Raw genomic sequence first — 26619 nt, 5'->3', positions numbered from 1 at the left:
GAGTTGCTCAAGAGGTGATTAGTTCAGGTAGATTGCAGCTCTCTTTCCACTGCTGCTTGCAAAACATGAAACTTCCAGCCTGCAGAGAGGTTTTGGCTTGTCCTGTTGTACATAGCTGAGCTGTAACCCTTTCCTGAGGCGGAAGGCTTCCCTTAGAGCTGGTGGGCACCACTGGGAAATAGCTTCAGTGAGATAATGCAGGTATGCTGAGAGCTGTGAGTTTATTTAATTCCCTAGGCTTTGGGAGAAGGATCTGCAAAGCTACTTCCCAAACACAGTAAGCTTTGGTTCCTGGGAATTCCCATGGCTGGCTCTGCTCGTTCCAGAGCAAAGCTTGAACTGAGCTGACCTTGTGCAAAGCTTATGTTTCCACATCTGAATTAATTGAAGCCGAGGAAAGAGGCCTGTGGATTGTATACAGAGGGCACACGTGGGAAAACTCAGTGCTAGTGGTTTGTTTTCCAAGCCCTTCCATGCAGGCTGCATTTGCATCTGTTTTCTTTCTATTTTTTGCACAGTTTTGGTCCAGACCCGTGGTGGCAATTCCAATGGCGCTCTGTGCCACTTCCCCTTCCTGTACAACAACCGCAACTACACCGACTGTACGTCCGAGGGGCGCAGGGACAACATGAAGTGGTGTGGGACCACTGAGAACTACGATGCTGACCAGAAGTTTGGGTTCTGCCCCATGGCTGGTAAGGATGAGAGCCATCAAGGGGTTGTGGAGCACCTCTGTGTGCACCTTTGAGCTGGAAAGTGAAGACCTCTCTGTTGTTGGTACTGATGGCTTCTAATGAGCTGCATCTCAGCCCAAAGGCCTTTCTTCATTTCTGAAGTTTTGTTTTGTCCTTTTTTCCCCAATTGACCACTTCTAGCAGAGATTTCGGCAGTTCCAGGAGAAGGCAGCTTTCATTACTTCTTTGCTACAAGACAGTGGTAGGCATGCTCTTCAGCTGGTGCAAACTGGTCTAGATCTGCTGGAGAACCTAAATTTGACTGTGTGCCTCAAATTTCTTTGTTTAGATGCAGAAACCTTTGCCTGGTATAAAAGGGCATTGCAAATTGTCTCAGTCCTCAAGATCTTGTAAATTCTGGCCTCCTAAACATCCTTTTGCTTTCTTCTCACCCAGCCCATGAAGAAATCTGCACAACCAATGATGGTGTCATGTATCGTGTTGGGGACCAGTGGGATAAGCAGCACGACATGGGCCACATGATGAGATGTACTTGTGTAGGAAATGGCCGTGGAGAGTGGACCTGCATTGCCTATTCACAGCTCAGAGGTACTGATTTTCATGTTGATATCACCACTTCGGTCTGAGTGGGAGGTGGGAGAAATTGGTATTCTTTTCTGTCAGTGTGGGCTTGAGAGCTGCAGTTTACTCTTTGGAGTAGGAAGTGGATTAGAGGAGCTGTGAAGTTCTTGTCTTGGTTATGAGCTGGAAAAGTATATTCCAGCCTTTACAGGCTCTAAAGCAGGGGCAAACCTTGATTATCTTGATCGTGGTATCTCTCCCTCCTTTGCCTACACTTAGGAATTGGCACCACTGTGACTTTACAGAGAGCTCAGTATAGGCACCTCCCCGCCTGAAGAACAGACAAAACTCCAGACTAGTCTGAAGTTTTAAAGCAGAGCTGTTCTGTTTTATTCTGCAGTGAAATTTTCAATTCCTCTGTGCTGGATTAGCCTTTTGCTAGCTAATCTATATGAAAAGCTGGCAGGAAAGCATGGTGATTACTCTTATTTATTTACTCATTTGTGTGAGTGGTCCAAGTGGAGAAGTACTTAGGCAATACCAAAAAAAGAAGACTTAAAAGCGCAGACATTTGATCATCCTGCAGCTAGCTCACAGGATTGGCTTCATGTCTGGAAAAGGCAGGGGGGTTGCTGTCAAGAGGCCAAGAAAGGACTCTTTAACACCACTGCTGAAATGGGATATAATTTATAGGGAAAGGCTCACTCAAGGGCTTTGGAAAGGCTTTTTTTTTTTTTCATGTGTTCCCTTCAAGAACAGCGTGAAAGGCACTGCTCAAAGTTCTGGTCTGTGCAAGTCCTGTTTCCACTTACACAGCTGAGTTCTCTGCAGTTCCATTCTGGAGTTGAAGTGATCCTTCTTGATGAGGAGAGGGTAGAGATCCTTTGCTTTTTCAAAAGGCAGAAGTTATCTGAGTAGAGCTGTTCAAACACAGCAGCCAGACCTTGGTGCCTGCAGGAGAGTCTGAGCACTCTTTGGTTTATCCTGATGCTCTGCCCATGGTGTGGGAAAATATCATGGGGAATGAAAGCCTAGACTCACTTCCCCAAGGACAGCTGGTCCAGGATTGACTCTCGGCTTGAACTTGGGTCTCTTGGGTCCCACTTAACAAAATAACTTGCTTCTGGGCTTGTTTTCATGTTTGTTTTGTCTTTCTGCTCCTTGCTGTGATTAGACTGGCTTTAGGAATTCTGGGCCAGATCCCAGATGGATGTTGAACCTAACAGAGTGATACCATTGTACTAAAGCATGGGGTCTGGTTACTGTGTTAGGAGGGAAGAGTGCACTGGTGGGCACCAGCAACATCTTGTGTGTGTGAAAGATTTGCCTCTGCCTTCAGATTGCTATAGAGGGTGACAGAGATACCCAGCAGAATGGCATAACATGAGGATGGCTGTACTTTTTCCCTGTATCTTTATTCATTTGGAGCAGCCCTCTTCTCCTTGTGTAGTTGCAGTGTTTTGAGGCTGAGGAGTTTCAGCTGAGATGTTCCTCAGAGGAGATGGTTGGAGAGTCAGTGTGGTGGTTTAGGTTTTTGTTCACACCTGGAATCTGTCTGAAAGAACAAGAAGGCAGTTGTTAGCTGGGTTGTCCTACAGACCTCTTTTCTACGAGGGTTGCTTATTTGTACAGTGCTGATAGATGAGCTTGGGAGCAGGGGTGTGTATACAGCACTGTGAGGGTCACAGATTACAGGAGGGCTCCTTCTGGCTTGGATGGAGCTGGTCATGGTCAGTCTGTGTGCTGATCAAGCAGAGGGAATGATGTTCCAGGCAGAAGGGTTCTGTCTTGATGTTTAGACCTATTGCTGATAAACTCCGCTCTCTCCCCAGACCAGTGCATTGTGGATGGCATCACCTACGACGTGAACCAGACCTTCCACAAGCGTCATGACGAGGGGCACATGCTGAACTGCACCTGCTTCGGCCAGGGCCGGGGGAGATGGAAGTGTGATCCTGTTGGTGAGTCACCCTGGGGGCTGGCCCCACTTGCCAGACACCCTTCGTGGCTCTGTGCAAACTGGCTGTGCTGTGGAGAAACTGGGGTGTGAGTTTGGGCCCAGTCTTCCTCCACTTTCTGTCCTGAATTGTACAAAAGCAAAAATAGAAACAGCAATGCATTTGCTGTAGGGTAAGTGAAAGGGCAGTTGTTAATTTAAGAACATATTCTTGGGTTATCACACCTGCCACAGGAGAACCCTGGACTGTGGCAAGCATGTGTTGTAAAATGTAGCAGGTTGTGGTAGCAGGGCAGTGAGCCCCAGGCTGTGGTGATTTGGCTGGATTCTGGTACCTGAGCTGTCAGCAGGGCTCTCAGCCTGAACACTAATAAAACATGCAGCTGGGCACTGATGCTAGGATCAGCTTTCTTGCCTTTCTCTACCCTAAAATCTTTCAGAGTTTTCTCCCTGAACTGAGGAAGGAGCACCAGTGCATGTTAACTTACCTTGGACTGAATTGATTTTTTGGCTGCCCTTTGTTCTAGCAAAGAGAGAAAGCTCAGGATGAGAACACGTGTTAATAGTGCTCTGGAGGTTAGCTAAAACCATCATAGTTCCCTGCAGGAATGAGATTTCATGTCTTGTGCCTCCCCCCTTCCCTAGCAAACCTTCATTGGAAGATAAGACCTGGCTGTTTGGTTTGCAGTTACCAAGTCCAAGAGAGCTTCAAACTATTGCCAAGAAAATCTATTAGAAATGACTAGTTGTGGAGCTCTGCTTTATTTACAGTAATATCTGTACGTGTTTACTCAAGGAACGTAGATTGTAAAGCTCCTGTAAAATTACTAGTTTGAAGGAAGGGGTGGGAGGGATGATTTCAGCTATCTGTATAGGTGCAATTAAAGTTTAATTTTGTTGGCTCTTTCTAAACAAAGCTCTTATTTATCCAAGCAAACATAATGCTGTTCTCACTGAAAATTTCTGTTGAGCCAGGTGTACATGCAGTTGTCAGAGTAGAAAGTGTACTGAAGTGCTGTACTGTGCTGTGTTTACACTAGTTAGGCTGATTTCAGGATCTGATCTGTCCCCCTTTCATTTATGCAGTGGTAAATCTGGAAAGATTCTGCTGAAAATAATAACATTTGGGGTACTTTTAAAGCATAAATTAATTCTGGTGAAGGCAGGAGGATGTTTTGCCTTTGATCCCCTTGAAAGCAGTGTGGTTTAGCTTTGAATGAGAGATGAACTGAGTTGGCCTGGTCAGAATTGAGCTCCAGAGTCAATGAAATTCTGGAAGTAGCACCCCACTGAAATGCATCACAGCTGAATTAGCCCCCTAATACCCAACTTTATACATGCAGTGCTATATTAAGAGCCTTGATTTGAGATTCAAATTCTGTTGCCACTTCATGAACCTGTATTTGCAAATAAACCCTGATGTTGCATTTCTTTGTGCAAAAGTCTTTTGAGATTTACTCTTTGTAGATATTTCACTGTGGTTTCAGTAACACAGAGTGATGAACTGTCTCTCTTGTGCCCTCAGACCAGTGCCAGGACTCGGAAACCCGCACCTTCTACCAGATTGGAGACTCCTGGGAGAAGTATGTCCATGGGGTCAGATACCAGTGCTACTGCTATGGCCGTGGGATTGGAGAATGGCACTGCCAGCCTCTGCAGACCTACCCAGGTAAGAGAACCCACAGAAAACAGGCTCATCTGCTGAGTAGGATGTGAGGACAGCCATCTTTCCACCCCTCACCTGTGCAGATTCCTGTACCTAATACCTTTTGGTTTCATTTGAAAACAGAACAGATTCTCCCTGTCCCTTGGCAGACACAAGCAGGTGTCAGGGGGTTATAAAGAAGGGCCCAAGCTGTTTGCATCTATTCCTGGGGCCAGAGTTGGTTCAGAGAATGACCCTCAGTGCATACAACTATTTGGGTTTACTGGCCTTACTGGTTTAATTGCCTCTTGGTGTTTAAATGATATCACACATACAATCTTCAGCTTATGTTGCCTGAAACTCACACGTGTAGGTCTTCCTTTTCCACTCATTACAGAGGCAAAAATCCATCATGGAATGAAAAGTTTTTCCTGATCAGTGCCCCAGAGAAATTCAATATTTGAGCTCTTGTTTGTCCAGGCAATTCCAGGAACTCTTTTATAGGGATGGGCAATGCCTGTTTGTTGAGCTTCAGTTCCCCAAACAGAACATAAGGGGAACCTCTCTACTTTCCTGTGTAAGGTTGGAACTTCCACTGTCTTAATCTGAATAAGATGAAGTATTAAGGCTTTCTGAGCTTCGTTTACTCCCGTTGGATTGCTTAAACAAACATCTCCCTGGGCTATGTGAAATATGCATGCCTCCAGCCTGGAGACCAGGGCTTTGGGCTGCTTTAGACACAAGAGTGACTGAAAATGTGTAAATAAACCAAATCTAAAGTTTCTGAATGTAGGTTTGGGGTTAGGTGAGCTTTGAAATTTTCTGCCTGTGGCCACAGGTTTGTTTTTCTAGTAATCCTGTTAAATGGGGAACAGGTATATATGTTACATGGTTGTCCAAATAAATTATTATTAGAAATGTTGGGAATGGGGTGAGGGTGCAGCTCTTTAATGGCTAAAACACTTTCCTGCAAATTCCAGGGATCTCTTTGCTGGGATTTTCTGAGAACTAACACGAGGACAGTGCTGCTGAGTGTTCAGTGAAACCTCCCCAGTGGGGCTGGGATGGACTGAAAGGAGAACCATGGGATCATAAAACCTCTCCTTCTCTGTTGGAGAGCTTGTTGGAGGAAATAGGCCTGAGCCTGACCTAGCTGAATGCAGTTCAGTAGTCTTAAGCATTAGAGTGCTGCAGAACTTGCATTTTCATCAGTTCCTGGGCCTGTTCTGTCTCAGGATTTCCACCAGCCCTTCTGGTGGTGTTTGTGTACAGGAGAAAAGTCTATCTGTCCTCCACAGAGTCATGAAAATTCAGTGTTTCAAATGAACTGATCAAGAAATGTAGTAAAACAGTAGAAGATTGGTGTCTTTTTTTCAGGGTGTATTCAGTGTCAGATCAGAAATTTTCCCTCACCATGCTGCATTATTAGACCTGGATTTGGCAGGTTGTTTTTACCAGCAAAGACTTCGCCTCACAGAGTTTTTCTGTACTAGACCTCTCCTGTTTTCCTTTTCATTGGTAGCTTACAGGAAATGGACCCAAGCAGTGCACATTAACTCCCCCACAGAATTTATTCTTATTCACTGGTTTGCTAGGTAGCAATGAAGCATTAAACTCATTATATGTGTACTCACATTATATGTGAGCCATGCAGCTTTCTTGCTTTTTGATGACTCCACAACATCCCCAGTATGTTAAAACTGGCCGTTCTGGGTTTTTTTCAGGCTCAACTGGACCTGTTCAGGTGATCATCACAGAGAGCACAAATCAGCCAAACTCCCACCCCATCCAGTGGAATGCTCCTGAACGATCTCACATCACCCAGTACATCTTGCGCTGGAGACCTGTGAGTGTCCCATTTGTCATCATTTGTTCAGCAAGAGTACTTTATTTGGCTTTTTCTGGTGTCTGAGAGAAGTGGCTGACACAATTTCAGCGAACTTGGGTTGCTTATTCAGTGCCTTTTTCCTGTTGAGGTCAACAGCTACTCTTGAGCATCAAGGAGAACCAGTGCTGTATAAACACTTCATGTTTTCTTGTCCAAACTTCGCTGGTTGCTGTGTTCATCAAGCATTTTGTTAAACAAAGCACTAGTACAGCAAGCAGACAAGTTTCTATCCTCCCTTACCTTAGGAATGTAAATCCTTGTGGAAGTTTCTTCATCCAAAGAAATGCTGTTTTAGTAACATGTGTGTATCTAGAGACTACTGGGATGCATTTTATTCTATTAATGAGGAGGTAAAAATGAGTAGAATATGAAGTCATAAACAGCTCAGTGTAGGATTAAATAAACACTCACTCCCATCTTCTCCAAAGTCTAAACCAGAACTGGTTAACCACTGCTTGTGGGCTGGTTCCTCTGTGAGGAAGGATTTTGTTTAACCAGCACAGATGAGCTGTGTTCCAGCTTCACAAAAGACCACTTAATGATTAAGAGCATTAGTACCTCAATGCTGCCTGTTATTAAGAGAACAATAAAGGCCCTGATCCAAAGCCATTCGAGGCACTCAAGTCTTTTTACTGACTTCAGTGTATCTTGGATGAAGGCCTGAATGAAACGGACTTTAAAGCACTGGAGTACAAACCTCAGAGGATGGAGCATTATTTTAAAGCTTCCCATAGAGTTCAAACACAGGGTAGAAGGGTGAACTTCTCTGTATATTGTTTTCAGATGATGGCTTAGAGAGTTGTTCTGAACAGCCTTCAAATCTATATTTTCTGGCCACTACTTCATGCCGTACCGTGCTTTTGATGAAGGAATGAGTTGAATTTATAACAAATAATGCTCCTTTTAAAGGGGTAAAGTTCATAGCTAGGTTGCTTTTAGTTTGGCCCTGTAAAACCTAATAACTCGGTGCCATTGGTCCTGCTTCTTGGCATACTTTTCCCATCTCCTTTGATTTGATTCTGTCTGTGGATTAAAGCCCTTCAGGTCCTTCCTTTGTTTGAATATTACAGTGAGCACTAAGCACACAGCAGGTTAGGTCACTAGGTTCCCCTGCTTGCAGCCTAGGCAGTCTCTCACTCTGAGTGTCCATTTTCTTGCAGAAAAACTCAGGAAGGCAGTGGAAGGAGGCCACCATCCCTGGCCACCGGAACTCCTACACCATCTCGGGCCTGAAGCCTGGTGTGATTTATGAGGGGCAGCTCATCAGTGTCCAGCAGTATGGCCACAAAGAGGTCACTCGCTTCGATTTCACCACAACCAGCACCACAGCAGTGACAAGTGAGTAGGGGGACATCCAGGAAAACCTGATCTCCTTCACCCACATCCTTGCTTTGTGCATCCCAGTTAACACAAAAGCGGTGATGCTTAATGCAGCCCCTCTCTTTCCTCTCTCTTGTAGGCAACACTGTTTCAGGAGAGACAACTCTTCTGCCTCCCGTGGTTGCTACTTCAGAGTCTGTCACTGAAATCACATCCAACAGCTTTGTTGTCTCCTGGGTCTCTGCCTCTGACACCATTAATGGATACCGTGTTGAGTATGAGCTGAGCGAGGAGGGTGATGAGCCACAGTACCTTGGTGAGACAGCACTGGAGGGTGCCAGACCAGAGCACTGCTCACAGTCACTGCCTTGTGGCACTCAGTAGAGCTGGTGTGGACAGCGAGCATCTCCCTGGCTTTCTGCAGGGCTCAATTAAGATATGAGAGTGGCAGGACCAGCTCAGATTAAAAACTCAGTTCGTTGTCTTTTCTCCAGTAATAGCTGTAAGAGAACAAGGCAAGTAAATAGCACTATCCCCTCAGAATACTGTCCCAGAATTCTGCAGAGGAAAGCTGCCTGAGTCAGGAGAGGTGGATGAGTAATAACTCTGGGTAGATACAATTTTCCTTTTCATCTCCGTGAATTTGCTCGATGTTTTTTTCCTTTTACAATCATATAAAGTTACTGGCTTCCACAGCATCCTGAAGTGAGCAGCAGTGCAGATGAGAAAAGAACCCAGTCTGTCTTTTTGAACCTGCCTCCTGGCTAATTTCCTTTGGCATACCTTTGTTCTTCCATCAGAATGGACAGAGAGAAATCTTTCCCAAATGCCCTCTCTTGGCTGCTTATTATCTCATGGATATCTCGTGTTCCAGTCTGCTCTGTCAGTTGTTTTATTTGGATCAGATCTTCCTCATCTTTGATAATACAGCAGTTTAGGTGAGCTGAGAAGCTGGTTAAAGGCACTGGACTCAGACACAGGAGTTGAAACTGGTTTTCTGACATTTACTATAGAACCCTGTGGTGGTTTAGCATGAATGTGAAAAGTTTTTGATACCACTACATGTAATTCATTTTAACAACTTCTTCCTAAATATCTCACCTCAAACAGTTGAGATTATAACAGTTATTGGGATGTGAGTGTGGTAGAAGAACGTGACACAAAAAACATCAGTCTCCTGACCTAATAGTTCTCCCTGCACTGTTGCTCCCCTGAACTCACAGGCTTGGACACTGAGCAGAAGTGGCTCTTGTGGGGACTACCAGCACTGTCACCACCTTTCTTTCTGCCCAGACAGCTGAGGTTTGTTGTGAAGCAGCTCCTGAGCTCATCTGTCTACAGACAGAGGTTTACATGCAGATTGAAAGGCAATTCCCAGTTTCCCCTAAGATGCTTGGCTTCAGTCTGGCCAGCAAAGAGCTGCTTCTTGGGGAATTTTCTACATCTGGCATGTAGGTGGACATCTGGGAGAAGGGAGAGAAGTTCACCGGCCTTCATAATGTCATTCTTCTTCACTCATGAGTCAGTGTTTCCACATAACCTACCCATGTGAAAGTTTTTCCATATATTTCTGGAAGTTCAGGTTATGAGATGAGTATTCAGCTGAGATGGCTGCAGTGTGCAGGGGGCTGCTGCTCAAGCTGCCCTGCAATATCCCACATCAATCCTTGCTGCCCTTGATTGCTGGCCCCAGCTCTCCACACAGCTCTTCTGAGGTGAACCAAAGACAGTGCAGAGAAACTGCTGTTTTATTGCAGGAAGACTGTGCTTCAGCCCAGATTAGAACAGACTTCTCAATGATTTAATTTGGAGAGAAAGCAGGAAGGTGGAATTGCTGAAACTAATTTTTCTCTCCTGCCTTCCTCAGATCTTCCAAGCACAGCCACTTCTGTCAACATCCCTGACTTGCTTCCTGGTCGCAAGTATATTGTTAATGTCTATCAGATCTCTGAAGAAGGGGAGCAGAATCTGATCCTGTCTACTTCACAGACTACAGGTATGTGTGGGTGGCTGTTGCTACACTTTGAAAGCTGCTGTTGCTGTTTGCTCAAGAATTTTTTGTTACCTCTTATCCTCACTCCTGCTGTCCTCCTCTGTTTATTCTCTTAAACAGCTCCTGATGCACCACCTGACCACTCAGTGGAAAGAGTGGATGACACATCCATTGTCATCAGGTGGAGCAGACCACAGGCTCCAATCACAGGTTTGTCCAACAAGATCCAGTTTGTAGAATATGAAATGGAGGTTAAAAGAAATATAACTCTGGGGCTAAGGTAGTGCAAAATCCTGTCTGGTGGGAGAGACCAGCTGGAAAGCACATGGGTAGTTTAGCATTTCCTTGGTTTCAGTGACTGAACCAAGCTATGCAGAATGCTGGATGCAAACCAGTTCCTTCTGGATTTGTGTGAAATAAAAACAAGCCCCAAGACCTTACATTTGTATCTGTGACAAAGACCATGCCATAGTGAGCATGAGAACAGTCCAGGCCTTGATCCACAAGTCAGGCCTCATTCTAACCCAGGTCAGATTGTGCTTTGGAAGGTGGTGTGAGTGTGTGGTCTGTAGATGGGACGTGAGCACAGGCAGGCCACAGGTCCTGCTGAGGTTCAGGCCTATTTTTATCAAAGCTCAGGAGGGAGAGGAGTTCAGCCCTCATTTCTAGCATTCTTTGTGCTTAGTGTTTGTGCTAAGGATTTACATACTTCTCTTGCTTCAGGCTACAGGATTGTCTACGTGCCCTCAGTGGAAGGCAGCAGCACGGAGCTCAACCTGCCTGACACTGCCACCTCTGTGACACTCAGTGACCTGATGCCGGGGGTTCGCTACAACATCAGCATCTACTCAGTGGAAGAGAACCAGGAGAGCACTCCTGTCTTCATCCAGCAGGAAACCACTGGGGTCCCACGCACAGGTAATGCTCATCTGCTGGGTTTCAGTCACTGAGATTCCTGTTGCTAGCTAAGTGGGTCCTTAAATGAACTCAGTTATGGTTTTGTGGGTTTGAGTTGTAAGTTTCACTGGTATTGAAGTTCTGTAGTAAAATCATACTTATTGACACCACTCTGCATTAAGAGAGTTGTAATGCCTAGGGATTGGACTGGAGAAGAGAGGTCAATTTCCCAAGTTATTTTAGGGGGATTTTGCTAAGAAATCCTCTGAAGTGCCTGGTGTATCATATTGCCCCAGCACTTGGCTCACAGATGTTCAGGGTTGTGTACTCAAGACACCACAACACACGTTGAGATTGTTCACCTGACTTTTCCCTCTCCCAGTCCTACCCATTATTTTCCTTTGCAGTCAGTGGAGATGAGAGGTGGCTCAGCATTGACTGATGTGCCAAAACGACACCATAGGATCTAAACTTGAGGCACTCAGTGTTTAAAAAACTTCTGGTTTCAGGGTTCTTTATCCAGTTGGACTAAATAACCAAACCAGAAGAGAGGATAGTGAAAGAATTGGGATTTGATGTGGTAAGCAGTGGAATTTCATGGTCCTGCAAGTTGCAAGCACATGTTTGCAAATGGGAATTTACCAGGAATGAACTCAGCTCAGTGATTTTATGGTTTGGCTTCTATATCTTCCAAAAATGTGCACTGGTTAACCTTAGGGCAGTATCAGTCCTAGTCTCAAGAAACTTAATTTAAACACAGGAATTCAAGGGTGCTGTACTGTGGCCCAGCACTGAGGGAACTGCATTTTGCATTTGACTAGAGTAAGGCCAGATCAGCCCCTGTACTTGTTTAATTATAAAAGGTGGATTTCAAGTTAATCACAGACATTTAGAACATGCTGTGGGTTTTGAGAACCCTCTCTTTTAATTTTAGGAGGAGGCTACTGTTTCCAGCCCCTGGAGTACTTTTTCTCCCCCCAGGCTTTGGTTCTGCGTATACTTGAAGTTCTGTAGCATATTACATCTGGTCTTTCAGTTCTCTTTCTGTCACAGCAAGGTATCTTCTGAAGACATAGTATGCTTTAAAGCAGATAGTGATGTTTGGAATTGTAGTCTGCTTGAATGTTGTCTGGGAATGTGCGTAGGCATGTTTACAGTGAGGTTACCCTGACTTTTTAATTTGGTAAATATTCTTGGGCCTAGCCATTGTTTAAGCAAAATTCACTTGTTGTTTTTTTTTTTTTTTTTCCTTCCTTGGAAACCTATAACCTTTCCTCCTGCTCAGGACTCCCTCTGACAGCTGTTGTACCCCTGTGCTTTCAGATGAAGTGCCTTCCCCCAGAGATCTGCAGTTTGTGGAGGTCTCTGACATCAAGATCACCATCATGTGGAGCCCACCGCAGAGCCAGGTGTCCGGCTATCGGGTGGAGGTGATCCCTGTCAACCGCCCTGGCCAGCACGGCCAGACACTGCCCGTCACCAGGAGCTCTTTTGCTGAAGTCATTGACCTCATCCCAGGAACAACCTATCTCTTCAAGATCTTTGCTGTAAACCAGGGCAGGGAGAGCAAACCTTTGACTGGAGAGCAAACCACCAGTAAGTCTCTTTCCTCTCTGCTTTTTTCAGCCTTTTGAAGCCTGTGTTTCTCTGTCGCTTGGAGAAATGTATAAACAGAGCACTTGAAGTGCAGCAGTTCCAGCCCAGGAGGTATCCCATCAGTAGGATGACAGGGCTGGGAATTCATTCATTCTAACAATGATCTCTTCAGCAGATTTATCCTCCTCCAGGGCTTTCCAATGGGAGTTTAAGTCTCATGGTGCTTTAAAACAATTTTATATGGCTGGAATTCAACTTTTTTATTACTGACTGAGAATTGATGGACCCTGCAGTTCTTTTACAGTACAGATCACAGCCTGTGATTTTTGTAATTTTAGGGGGGGGGCAGGGGGTGGTTTGCTGGTACCTTAGGGCAGATTTTAGTATGACTTAGAAGCCTTGCTGAGATTCCTCTGAAAATCCCCATCTCCCTTCTGACAGCTCCATACCTATCCGGCTCCCCTGGCAGCAGGAATAGTTGTGCCTGCACATGCAAGGAAGGATCATGCAGGATCCCTCAGAACCTGATTGCTAATGATCTAGTGGCAGTAAATGCACTTTGTCGGGCTTTTGTTTTGTTTTGTTTTTTTTTTTTTGTTTTTTTTTTTTTGCTTTGCAGCAGTGCAGAGAAGAGAGAGGAGCAGTGGCTGGGCAAGATGCAAGATGTAGTTTTCAGATGGAAGAGTAGGAGTTTTATCTGGGTTTGGGTGGTTATCTCCGCTTTTGATCCGAGAGGAGCAGATAGAACATGGGACATGGTTTGTTTGATCAGATCCTGTTTATTGGGCAATAGAAGGGTGAGTGGGTGTTTGTGATGTTCTTTGGCTGGGTGACTTCATTTAAAGGGACAAAATTCAGCCATATGCATCTGCTGCTCTTCTGATACTTTTCAGTATATGAGCAACTTCTGAGAAGCCAGCCCAGCTCTTAGTAATATGAGAGGGAAGGAAAGGAAATGGGATAATCTGTGAATATAGCCATGCTGTTCGAGAAGTATCCTTACTTCCATCCATAAAGTTATGAGCAATGAATAGTGCCTGTCCTTTGACTGTGCAGGGAGAATGGGATCCTTATGTCCATCCTTTGCCATAGGTGTCTAATTTGAGCACAGCTCAGATGGTGTGAGCACCCTCCCTCCTCTTTCAAGCGAGGCTTTCAAAAGCAAGGATGCGACTTAGGAATCTAAACTCTCTTGGAATTCTTCAGAACAAGAAGGGCTCAGTTCCCAGCTAGATCTGTAATTTTTTGTGGTTGTTTTGAGGAGCCTGGGCTAGGTGTAGGGTTCCTCTGAAACTCCACACAGAGGTGTACACTGGAGCATAGACATTCAATTCAGACAGCACAGTGCCAGTCACAAATGTCTGGAATCGTTTTCCATAGGCTGTGATCATCCGCTTAACTGCTTTGCCTAAACCACATTGCAGAAACTATTCACATAAATTGCATCCTGTAATCGAAAGTCCTGGGAAACAGAAATCATTCAGGGTTCCCAAGGAAAACCCTGCAGCAAAAGTCTCTTCCCACGGTGTAAATGTGATTCTCTTTTTGGCCTTCCGTTACAAAGCAGTCTACAAATAAACTCCGAGTGTGTGTGTGTGGCTTTTTAATCTTCCCCTTTTTCCTCCAGTATGGGGAGAGGAAGTGATAAAAGCCTAATAGAGTTGGCAAATTAAATTGTGCAGAAAGGAATTGACTTTAGGCTACACATTTTAGGAAGATACAATCTTTGTCAGATGAGACTTAGCCCAGATCTAAGTACCAGCAAGGGATAAAGTTGTCTTTCAGTGTGTGGGTTGGAGATGGGCCTAAGCAGGGCTGCACTCATCCTTTTTCTTCTTGAGTTCTCCCCAGTTTTTTCCAGTGGTGGAAGAAGGAAGACTTCACTTCCTTTTTCCTTCCTCCTCAAAAACAGAGAAAACAATTGGGGAGACAACAAAAAGGAGAAAAGCATCTTTGTGCTGAATCACTGGGAGAGTGCTTAAGGCATTATTTTTTTTCTCCCGAAAATGTTGCTTCTCCAGTAGGAGAAAAAAGCATTTGCCAACAAAAAGCATTGATGGCATCTTAATTTCTAATCTAATTTCTTGACTGCTCTTAATTTCAACGTGTAGAAGGCTAGAGCCTAGAAAAGGTGGGGAGACTTGCCATGTGAACACTGTGAGTTCCTTGCTGCAGCCAGTGCTACCTTGCCTGTGGTGGGGGCAAATTCCCTTCCAGAGCCTCACCTTGCCTCAGCCAAAGGCCGTGGCATCTCCACGGGTCACTGTGGCTCCAGTGAAGGAGCTGTGCTGCTTCAGCCTCTTGTTTGTGTAGCTATCTGGGTTATCAGCTTCAGCAGCTTCCCGGGGGCACTGATAAAAAGGGGAGGAAGCCTGGTAAGAGCTGTTGTTCCCTGAGTCCCAGGGGAGAGATGAGCATGCTTGGAATTGTTGTATGGTCAGTTCCATGGTGTGAATATTTTTAAGTAGGAACTGCTTTTCTGCGGAAAGTTGCTGACTATTACTTATTTTGACATTCAAATGACAAAGTAGGGATGGTTTATTTTGGGAAGGGATTTTGAGAGGACTGGGCAAGGATTTAAAGGAATAAATCTTTTTCATGGAAAAGGGCTAAAATTAGGTTTCCGTGCTTACACTGACAAGTCTAAACTGAGCTGGTTTTTGAAAAATGCTCAGTGCTCATGAGAAACTATTGAAATTCCTGAGTGTGTTGGGGGTCATCTGTCTTGTCTCAACCTTTAGGCTGCCTTCCCCATGGGATGCAGAGATGGCAGCAGCCCAAATCAGTGCAGCCCAGAGTGCTCAGGTCTGCCTGTCTCCGTGCCTTAATGGATCGTGCTGAGGCGTGGATGTATAAGTGGAGTAACTTCCCAGCTCTCTCATGGTCCCACCTTCTCTCTTCCCTCACACAATACATCAGAAACACAGGCCCAGTGCCCACCCAGTGGTTTGGGAGTGAGGGTGAAGTGGAGATTCAGCTGATGGGTGTTGTGCTTTGCCTCCCCAGAGCTCGATGCCCCCACCAACCTGCGGTTCCTCAACACCACGGAGCACTCGGTGCTGGTGCTGTGGACGCGGCCCCGCGCCGTCATCACGGGCTACAAGCTGACAGCAGGGCCCACCCGGGGAGGGCAGCCCCGCACCTACAACGTGGGACCCTCTGCCACCAAGTACCAGCTCAGGAACCTGCAGCCTGGCACCGAGTACACCGTGTACCTCGTGGCGGTTAAAGGCGACCTGCAGAGCAACAGAGAGACCGGGGTCTTCACCACTTGTGAGTGAGACACACCTCACACACTCCTCTGCCTTTGTACCCTGGCCCTTCCTCAGAACCTGTGCTGAAAGTGCCTATTGTGAGTTGATTTACAGGAGCAGCGTGCTTTTTGAAGTAGCATTCCAGCAGGACAGCTTGGGAAGTGCTCCTTGTTGTTCTTTCTGAACTCGTTGGCAGGAAAAAAAGTTATTTGCATCAAAAAGCTTTCAGTAAAATACATTTCTGCTTTCCTGATGATTAAAAACAAGAGGGGAAACTTACTACTGGTACCTCACTTTTTGCTTAACTGGATGTCAGAGAAATTTATTTTTACTTGATCTTCCTAATTGCTTGTTTTTGGCCTGACAAATCAAGGAAAGCATACAACTCCCTTAGAATGGGCAAGGAATAATTAGTCTGGTACTTGCATAAGGCTGAAAACAGTCATTTCTCAAGCCCAGCCATACCATCTAAGGCAGCTCAACTGCAGTTACCTAAACTGACACAAACATTGTATTTCATCTTTTTATTTTATTTTATATTTTTGCATTTCAGTCATCCCTATTAGCGATGCCAGTTTGGAAGAAGCATTAAGCAATTTTTGAAAGGAAAGGGAGTTCTGTAACAACCCCCACATACTTCTAAAAAGAACAAATAGATTCACTGTTTAAATAACGGTGATACCATCATATAAACTAGCAAAACTCAAAGCCACCCAAGCCCAGAACCACATCCTCTTTTCAAAAGAGAATGTGGTTTCTTTTAGAACAATGTGAAACTAAAATAAGGTTTCAAACTTTCAGTCAGAGTAACATTGTTGATATTGGCAAGGTGCTTTTTGCTGACAGTCTTATCTATAAATATTCCTCAATTAGAATATGATTTGGTATCTCAGATTTAATATTGCCTTCAAATTCTGGCTTGTCTGAATGAAACCAGTCCAGTTTGAGGCTATAGATTTGCTTAACCAAGCCTGTTCCTTAATAACATTACTAACGAGGCCATTTCAGATGAAACTCAGTGCTGTTATTTAGGCTGATTCTGGCATGCACAAAGGCTTTGGCTTGTATGTGGTGCTTCTGACAGATGTCAGTGAGACCACAGATGCCTCAGACTGATGTTGGCTCCTTTCTGCTGACTTCACAAGATGTTGATGAGGGATGAGATGGTCCTTGCTGGGACAGCTGGATGACAGACAGGATTGTGGTGTTCTGCTGAGTGGAAGGCATATGGTGGGTGAATCAAAAAAATCCGCTGAGTTTTGAGGAACACTTAAAATATCGTGCCAAAAAACAGGATTCCCCAAATTCTTGGGGCTGGATGCATAGAGGATCATGCATCCACTTGAGTTATTTTTGGGTTTTTTTGTTTTTTATTATTGAGTTATTTTTGTTTTCCTCAGGAACAAAAGCTCTGGCTATGATTAGACCACTTGTATACTGTGTCTGTCAAGCCCAGCAGCAGACAAAAATTGTCTGTCAGATCCTTCCCAAATCACTGGATTTTCACAAGTGATCTAGTTCAGCACTCACTTCATACCTCTGGCTATTTGTGCTGCTGTGGGTCAGGTTTTCAAACTGTTTGGAACCATCACAGCAAGTAGACTTGAACTCTGGTCAATTCACTCCACAGATCAGCCTGCTGGCTCTGTTCCTCCTTTCAACACGGAAGTGACTGAGACCTCTATTGTCATCACCTGGACACCTGCCCCAAGGATTGGTTTCAAGGTAGGAGGAACCTTGTTGGTTTTTCCTCTTGCTTCACTGTGGTGGGGAGGGCAGATTAAAGCCATTTCCTCTGTGGTGAAGATGGCAGCACAAAGGGTAGAGGTGTAAAGTGCGTGTTGCTTACAGGGAGCAGGCTTAGGTGGCAGAGGTCAGTGCAGTCCTGGGGGCTTCAGGACATCAAGTTACAGGACTAACAGCTGGATTTCAGCATAAGGGTCCCTAGTTGGATGATCAGTCAGGGTGCTGATAGCTTGTGACTGAACAGCAAACCTGACTCCCCTGCAGCTGGGAGTGCGCCCAAGCCAGGGCGGAGAGGCCCCTCGGGAGGTGATCTCGGACTCGGGCAGCATCGTCATCTCGGGGCTGACCCCCGGCGTGGAGTACACCTACAGCCTCACAGTGCTGATGGATGGCCAGGAGAGGGACACCCCCATCGTCAGGAGAGTCACCACACGTATGGCACCTGCTTTTCCACCATCATTCCTTCTTCCACTTCCCTCTGCCTTCTGGGAGGCAGTTCTGGCCCTCTCTCTCTGTCATGGTCTGGCTTTTCTTTTGGATGTGAAAGTGACAGTAGCGCTGCCTCATGCAGTGCAGGGCACAGCTTCAGGGGAGGTTTTTTTTTGGCTAATTCCAAAGGTTGAGGGTGTCATGGGGAGAGAGGGGTGCTGAGGCAGCCAGCATGATTCTCAGTGCCATCAGTGACCCATTTGTCTGAACACTTGCAGCACTTTCTCCACCAACCAGCCTGCGCCTGCAGTCCAATCCTGACACTGGCATCCTGATAGTCTCTTGGGAGAGAAGCACATCTCCAGGTAACCTTGTGAACTCACCCTGTGCTCAAACCTCCTCTTGTAGCAGAATGCCAACACTTCTGTGCTACCTTGCAGTTCGGTGGGAAATTTGCTGTTCGTTACTTTGAAGAAAAATGTACATGTTTCCAAATACATTTAAGGCTATAATTCACAGTTAACTACAGCTTGCCATAGGACTCTCAATGATTTATATTCTGTGTAAAATTCTATTTTGGAGCATGAATGTGTTAGAATATTCCAACTGTTTTAAGAATTTGAAGGGTTTCTTCAAGTATCTCCAGTGGTTAAAAAATTGTCTGAGGGAAGGAAGCAGTATGGACCACAAAGATTTCTGGAAGAGACAAATGAGTTTGTGCGGTGGAAAGTGAGCGTAGAAGTCCTGACAATGTTCAGGATGAACTCTTCTCCTAGAATAGCTGATGGGAGCTGCACAATTGACTCTCCTAAAAGATGGATTGAAAGTTTTTGAAAACCTCTGTTAGTAGCTGAATCTTTTTCTGATAGAGTCCTGAGAGAAGTTGTAAGATTTTCAGTTCTGGTGAGGTCTCAGAGGGAATGGAAATGACATGAGGGTGGCATGGGAAGCTCATTTCGGGGTGCTTGACAAAGCAACCTCTTTCCTGCTTGGCTCAGGGTGGCAAAATCTCTTGTAAAATGTCCTGTGTTTGCTTCAGCTTGAGGCCTGATGTAAATGGATGCAGCAGGAGACTCCTGACACTGTCCTCTGTATTTCAGGCATCACCGGGTACCGTGTGACCACTGCTCCCACCGATGGGCAGCAGGGCTCTACCCTGGAGGAGGTGGTGGGTGCAGATCAGACCACCTGCACCTTCGAGAACCTCAACCCTGGTGTGGAGTACAATGTCAGTGTCTATTCTGTCAAGGACGACCAGGAGAGTGTCCCCATCTCAGAAACCATCACACCAGGTAACGAAAGGATGAGCAGCAATTTCAGCTGCCCAGGCTCACATGGCTGAGCTCACCGAGAGCTTTACATTGCAGAACTTGTTTTAGTCTGATGGTAGAGGGCTTAGACTGCACATTTATCCTCAAGAAGCAGAACAGCCACATTCCAGCATGTGACAACTTACACCTGTGCATTTCTCTGCATGGGCAGCCTACGTGGTGTGTGACAGGCTGGTGGTCAGCACGTGGGTCTGCTGTATCAGTACACTGAGCTGGGCAGCAGGAGGGATTTGACTTAGCCCCAGAGTGCCCCAGCATCTGGAGCACAGCTGGTGGGGACAGGAAGTAGGTGCACAGAGGCATGAGTGGGAAGCGAGCACAGGAGAAATTGTGGCAGCAGTAGTGACAGAAGATCACTTGAGTGCAATGGAGAGGAAAACCAAGATGGAAAGGTCCGTCACTCTAGCATTTGAAACGCAGAGTGGTGTGTGCCACCTCACATGGCATCTGTGGGGACTGCAGAAACTGCCTTTGTAGCCACAGTAGCAAAATTAATGTGCATTTCCCCAAATGGTTGCATTTAATTTTCCTTTGTGAGGGCTTCGTTTGTTTTTGTTTCTGCTCTGAGATGATGCCAGCTACTGTGTTTGCTTGCTGTTATAACACTGCTTTAAGATTTCTGTGCTTCACTGAAGTGCTGTGTGCTCCCTAGGGTGAACTAATACTGAGATGCTGCATAGTTATGCAGTAATAACTTTAGCCCTTCACCACCTTCTGGTGAGGGAAAGCTAAGAATGTATGTGTCTGGCTTTTACAACTCTTTAAAGGTGATATGGTACATGCATTCCATGTGGATAAACAATTATTTTACAGAAAATTATTGGGGTTTTTTGCACCTATTCTGTAAAATAAGTATTTTCCAAGAGGGACATCAAAATAGAACATAACCACTATTATTGAAGCAATATTTCTGTCCCGTAATTTCTTTTCAAACTAACTTGTAATGAACAGAATGGATACAGAGTCCTGCATCTTTAACTCTCTGATCCTGAGTGAGGAAGAGCATCCATGAGTTCCCACTGATTCCAGGATCACCCTGATAAAGTTACACAGCCAAATCTTGTGGCTCGAATCAATACAAGCTTACTGACTTGAGCAACTGAAGGTTTGGCCACTGTCAATTAAAGATGCCTCAAAAATTCCCCATTCCCTGCCCAATTCTGCTGATCCTAACGTGCAGGAAATGAGCACCTTTGCTAATGGAATAATATCAATAGGGAAAACAGTCACAGCTGTGCTTTTTTCCCCTACAGAAATTCAGGCAGCATCTAAAAGGTCATTAAAGGGCATTCTTATTCAGTGGCTAAAACTTGAGATTTTGAACAATTTTAGCCACATTTGTCAGGCTCTTGGTCACATCATGTGCTGGGCATAACCTCTGAATTCGGGGATGTTGTCACTGACAGAATTAATACCATCTAAAGGTCATTTTTAACCATTTACCCTGTTTCCAAGGAAGTGTTCCATCACTTACTGTTCCATATCATCTGTTTTTAGCACATATATTGCAGCAGTTAGTTGGTAAGTAGAACTTGAGGAATTCTGGGCCAGATCCTCAAGCCATTGCAGGGATTTGAGGCTTTTTTCCAAGTGCAGTGTAAATAGTTCAGACAGTGGGTGATCTGCCCTGGAACTCTGTGAAGGTTCTCAGCTTCAAATTTGAAGGCTAGCCCCCTTCAAATGAGCTGATATTTTTGTGATCCCAGTGATAAAAGTTAGATTCACCATTTAACAAGGATTTTAGAGGGTCAATCAACAGACCTGTTGTTTTATTTAAACTTCAGTAAACTTTGCTCTCTTGTAAATTACCTGTAGAAAGGAAAAAGGGCTGTTTTCTCTGCTTCTGTGTTTGCCAGAACATGATGGGTCTTTGTGGCTTATCATTGCTCAGAGTAAATTTGCTGCAAGTAAAGTGCCTCTTGCCTCTTTGAAAATTACATGTCTAAAGAGGATTGGGGTTTTCAGCTTCTGAGGAGATCGGGATTTCAGCTTCTGCCTGCCTATGGAAGCAGCTGCAGACTGCATTGAAGGGTAAACATAAGAAAACGAACTGCAAACAGCAAAAGCACAATGAGAAACACCCCACCAAAATCCTTCCTTTTCCCCCAAACCCCAAGAGAAACTGTGCATATCACCGCAATTGCTTCCCGAGTTCTGTCGATGTTGATAGTGATGAACACTGCTTTTTTCTCCCTTGTCTTTCTTTTGCCTCCCGTGTGTCTCTGCCTCTCCCATTTGCCCTTTAACTCATTAGAGGTGCCCCAGCTCACTGACCTAAGCTTTGTTGACATAACTGACTCGAGCATCGGCCTGAGGTGGACCCCGTTAAATGCCTCCACCATTATTGGGTACCGCATCACAGTAGTTGCGGCAGGAGAAAGTGTCCCTATTTTTGAAGATTTTGTGGACTCCTCAGTAGGATACTACACAGTGACAGGCTTGGAGCCGGGCATTGATTACGACATCAGTGTAATCACACTCATTAATGGCGGAGAGAGCGCCCCTACCACTCTGACACAGCAAACGGGTGAATTTTGAAAACTTCTGCGTTTCGTGATGTGGGCGGTGTCACTGGCTGTCACTGGCTGTCAGGGTGCTGGGGCTTTGTCCAAAGAGGAATTGAGCTACTTGCTGTGGGGAAGCCAGACAGACCCAGCTCGCTCCTTTCCCCAGATGGCAGCTGGGAATGGATGTGGTGCTCCTTGTTTCTGAATTGGAGGCATTTTAATACCATGAATGACTGCAGACTTGCCAGGCTCATTCACCTTCTGCTATTCAGATTTCCAGGATCCAGTTGGAATCAAGAGCCTGAAACACGAGCCGTGCGTTCGCCAGACTTTAAAACTGTGATTCCCCAAAATAGGAGTGCGAAAGGGTGGAGCAGATCAGCAGACACCCTCCAGCCTTGACAGCTGTTTGAGCTTCCAGCAGCCCATTTCAGTGGTGGCCCCACTCTTTCCACAATGCCCCAAAGGATGCAGATGGACACCGCTCCCTGAGTACATGCCAGTGACAGCCATGCCACACTGTCAAGGGTCTCTATAGTGCATGAGCTGAGGGCGAGCTGGAAACTGGTTCTTGCATGAAATACTGTTGTGTTTAAAGTCCTGAGGCTGTAAATCCTTCGACACGAGTAGAAGTAGAGTCATAGGAAATTAGTGATATGCCCTCTCCTCTCCTGTTGTGTGCATGTATGGATTCTAGATGAGATTACTTTTCCATCTGTAAGCTGCTGTGTGGCAACTTTAAACCTCTCTTGGCACCGCATCTGTAATACAAAATCCAGCTGCTAGAAGCACATTACTGAAACTTGCTACCTTGTTTTTAAATTAGCCCCGAGGGGTCCATTTAACATATCAGGAGTAGCCAAGAGGTTAAAGCAGCCTGACAGTAGTGCAGATACGTTTTTCTCTTAACCGTAGTAGAACCAAGTGTAGTTTAGAAGTCTGTTTGCATGAGTCTGATGCCGTAGTCCGTTGTGCATGAGATACTTTTCTCTGGTGATTGATTCCCTGAACAGACACCTTGATCAATGTCAATCTGAGAACTGAGGTAGGTTTGTTCTTTGCTGTGTAGCTGTGCCTCCTCCCACTGACCTGCGCTTCACTAATGTGGGGCCTGACACCATGAGGGTGACCTGGACTGCCCCGACCTCCATCGTGCTGAGCGGCTTCCTGGTGCGCTACTCCCCCGCCAAGAAGGAGGATGATGTTGCAGAGGTGACAGTCTCACCCTCAGACAACATGGTCATCTTAACGAGTAAGTGTTTGACCTGCTTAGGTCCAACAAATAGAAGATGCCCCTCATCATAAAATCATAAGGTTGCTAAGAGAAAAGACCTCCAAGGTCATCGAGTTGAGCCATCAACCCAGTACCACCATGCTCACCACCAAGCCATATCCCCAGGTGCCACCACACGCCCCCTGAACACCTCCAGGGATGGTGACTCCACATCTGACCAACTTTTCAGTGAAGAAATTTTTCCTGAGAGCCAACCTCAACCTCCCCTAGTGCAGCTTGAGGGCTTTGCTTGTCCCATCGTTGTTACCTGGCAGAAGAGACTGACCCCCACTGTGCTACAGCCTCTTTTCAAGTAGTAGAGGGTGAGAAGGTCCACATAACACAAGATGAGGCAAAAAAAAAAATTCAGTGTAGCTGGCCAAATTCTCAGCTGATCTAAAGTGATGTTGCAAGTAGCCCCTTACAAACTCACACCAGATGGGGTTTGGCCTGTAGCTTTACCCAAGTTAAAGCCAAACCACAGGCAAGTTTTTTCCTATCAATCCAAGGACAGTGATGAATCAGGCTGTGAGGCAACTGCATTGATTTGCAGCCTGGTTAGGTATTAACAGTAAAGACGTGTTGTTCGCCTGGTTTGTCAGTACTGTCAAGGACTTGCAGTGCAGAGGTTCTGGGAGAGCATCAGAATATGCAAAAGGTCATTGTTCCTTTGACTTTGTATGCTCAGGCCAGAAAACACATCCTGTTCTGGAACCTTACAGGACATGGCGGTAAAATGTGGGCATTTTCCGAAAGCTGACATTAATTTTTGGGGCAAAGGCTGTGTTGTATTTATAGTTGGGGTTTTTTTTTCTCTATCCGCGAATCTGGTTGGTAAAAACCTAAATCCAGAGCTTGTCTGAGTTAAAACAGCTGTGTTGGAAATCCTTGGCCCTATTTCAATTATATTAGCTAAAGCTTTGGCCTGGTATATAACTAAACTGGTAAATAACTGGAAGGGACCCTGTAAAAAGCTAGTTGCTTCTAGTCTATCTCTGCAAACTAATGAAGCAATGATATAGGATATCGTGCTCCTTCAGGCTAAAGCACTGCAAGGAACCATAATGCCACAAAAAATAACTGATTTAAACTTTGATTGTCCTGGAGGCTCAGATCTTCCCATCGAGCAAAACCTGATTGTCTCCTAAGACGTGCAGTTAAAATTGAGCAAGTTGATTAGCTTCTTGATGTTAGCAAAGAAACATGTCCAAATTCCTGTTCTTCAACTCCACAGACCTGCTCCCTGGAACTGAATATCTGGTGAGAGTCTACAGCGTTTCTGAGCAGCATGAGAGTGCACCTTTGTATGGAGTCCAGAAAACAGGTACTTGGATGCACATGTGCTTAATGCCGTCCTTTAAGAATTCATTAATGGGACTTCATTACTTTTTTTCCCTATGATGATGCTAAGCTGTGGGATTATGCCTTTTTTGACCCAGAGATGGGGCAACTGAGAGGCACTTTAAAACTTTCATTCCATTTTTAGTCTCATGTGAAGGGTGAGACAGTACAGATGTTATAATTCGTGCCATCACAATCAGAAACTATTTCTTAATTACAATATGTTAAGAGCGTTTCTTGGCCTGTCAGCTCTTGCCACACAATGCTGTTGATGCCTTAAAGCCATTCATTTAAAATTACCCCTCGTGGGTCCTACTTTAATGCACCTTTTATAGTTGTAAGTATTAAGTCTTATTTGCAAGGCCATCAAGCATCAAGCAAGTTTGAAACTTGCTTCTAGTTCCATTTCTCTCTCAACAGTGTTTGCCCTATTCTGTAGCACTTCTAAGTCAGCATTTTCTATCTCAGAATTTGCATGGAGATAATTACAGGCATACTTTGTGAGCCTTCTGTCAGGCTTTGAGACTTCTCAACAGATCCATTTCCCACACCAAGCAGTTTGGGTTGAGCTCAGCCTTGTGTCTCGTGGAACCCGCAGGTCTCGATTCCCCCACCGGCCTGGACTTCTCGGACATCACGGCGAACTCCTTCACCGTGCACTGGATCGCTCCTCGTGCCGCCATCACGGGCTACAGGATCCGCTACCAGCCGGAGCAGGGCGGCGCCCGGCCCAAGGAGGAGCGTGTGCCCCCCTCCAGGAACTCCATCACCCTCACCAGCCTGCTGCCAGGCACCGAGTACGTGGTCAGCATCATCGCCGTCAGTGGGAGAGAGGAGAGCCTGCCCTTGGTTGGCCAGCAGACAACAGGTGAGCCTGGAGGGAATGCTGCTTTGGAGTGTCCTCCAGCAAGGCAAAGAATGCAAGATGTGACCACCAAAATCCTTTGGAGTGTCCTCCAGCAAGGCTGTTTTTGTTAAACCACAGCTCCCATACCAGCTTCACTCATGAGGAAAACCCTGTGTACTGAGGTGTAGGGCCTGATTTAGAAAAAGAAGAGAGGACCCATGCTGCTTTCAGATGTTTCTAGGGCCAGCAGAGGTGTTTTCATTAAATCCAGTCCTATGCCACGTGGTTTTTAACCAGGTACATCTCTTTGAAGAGGGCTGTCCCCCAAGCCAGAGGACAGGCAGGTGAATAGCAGAGGAGCATGGTATAAGTGGAGTATGTAGCTAATGTACAGTTGTGTTTAAACTCTCTTCTCAATTCTGTTTTTCTAGTGTCTGATGTTCCAAGGGACCTGGAAGTCACCCCTACCAGCCCTACCAGCCTCAGGATTTCCTGGGATGCTCCTGCAGTGACAGTCAGATACTACCGGATCACTTACGGTGAAACAGGTGAGGGCAGGCTGCTGCAGCTGGTCCCAGACCAGAAACTCTATTCTAAGGCCAGGAAAGCAAACAGCAAAGGCACCTTGGGCTGTAGCAGACATATAGGTGCCTTTTTTAAAAAGGAGCAAATTATATTTTGTCTACCCTAAAGCAAGAGATCTGGAGTATTCCAGATATTTTACAGGTGGTTGGTTCTGTGTGCATATTTCATTCCTTTCCTTGGAGTGATCGAAACAGCTTTGACCCAACAGCCACTGAAATCAACAGGGCCTTGTCTTCAGCTTGGTGCATGTAGGACTGTCCTGGTTTTTGTAGAGATTTTAAATGTATGCTTTACAGATCCATCACATTTCTTTCTTAACCTACTCTTCCTAGGTGGAAGCAGCCCAGTGCAGGAGTTCACAGTGCCTGGCACCGTGTCTACTGCCACCATCACTGGCATCAAGCCTGGTGTGGAATACACCATCACTGTGTATGCTGTAACTGGCCGTGGAGACAGCCCTGCCAGCAGCAAGCCAGTCACTGTCACCTACAGGACAGGTGAGACCTGATTAAACCAAACAAGACAAAAACCCTCACAGCTTTGTGTTGGCTTTTCCCCGTAAATGTGCATCACTGATCCCTGGTTTCTTTTAGAAGCCATGGGCTGTAAGGCCAGCAGTTCCAGTGGAGCTGTGTGTCTTGGTGGTCCAGCATGATAACTGACATGGCACAGGAGGGGACTGTGGACTTGAAGAAGGGAAAACCCTGTGGAGTCTAGATGGGGATAGAAGCAGTGCTCAGCTGCTCATTTCAGA

At 45.6% G+C, this 26619-nt stretch overlaps 1 protein-coding gene across 6 annotated transcripts in view; it reads left to right on the top strand.

The window, feature by feature from the left end:
* Window positions 1-26619, top strand: part of FN1 (fibronectin 1) — a 53159-nt gene that overhangs the window by 10995 nt on the left and 15545 nt on the right. For 5 of the 6 annotated variants that reach the window (XM_066322449.1, XM_066322453.1, XM_066322450.1 and 2 more), the window contains exons 9-29: window positions 519-695; window positions 1131-1283; window positions 3089-3217; window positions 4739-4882; window positions 6583-6704; window positions 7907-8084; window positions 8206-8382; window positions 9934-10062; window positions 10180-10269; window positions 10783-10977; window positions 12280-12552; window positions 15559-15825; window positions 17437-17531; window positions 17817-17985; window positions 18260-18346; window positions 19082-19273; window positions 22889-23071; window positions 24327-24416; window positions 25032-25301; window positions 25712-25828; window positions 26198-26362. In XM_066322449.1, coding sequence (XP_066178546.1) covers window positions 519-695; window positions 1131-1283; window positions 3089-3217; window positions 4739-4882; window positions 6583-6704; window positions 7907-8084; window positions 8206-8382; window positions 9934-10062; window positions 10180-10269; window positions 10783-10977; window positions 12280-12552; window positions 15559-15825; window positions 17437-17531; window positions 17817-17985; window positions 18260-18346; window positions 19082-19273; window positions 22889-23071; window positions 24327-24416; window positions 25032-25301; window positions 25712-25828; window positions 26198-26362 — 3402 coding nt within the window. Of the gene's footprint in view, window positions 1-518; window positions 696-1130; window positions 1284-3088; window positions 3218-4738; window positions 4883-6582; window positions 6705-7906; window positions 8085-8205; window positions 8383-9933; window positions 10063-10179; window positions 10270-10782; window positions 10978-12279; window positions 12553-15558; window positions 15826-17436; window positions 17532-17816; window positions 17986-18259; window positions 18347-19081; window positions 19274-21566; window positions 21840-22888; window positions 23072-24326; window positions 24417-25031; window positions 25302-25711; window positions 25829-26197; window positions 26363-26619 lie in introns of all 6 variants that reach the window. The other variant, XM_066322454.1, reaches the window with a different exon arrangement.

This window comes from Sylvia atricapilla, chromosome 7 (genome assembly GCF_009819655.1).
Source record: "Sylvia atricapilla isolate bSylAtr1 chromosome 7, bSylAtr1.pri, whole genome shotgun sequence".
NCBI classification, from domain to species: domain Eukaryota; kingdom Metazoa; phylum Chordata; class Aves; order Passeriformes; family Sylviidae; genus Sylvia; species Sylvia atricapilla.
The sequence above is the reverse complement of the archived record's forward strand: the minus strand, read 5'-3'. Positions and strand labels throughout refer to the sequence as shown.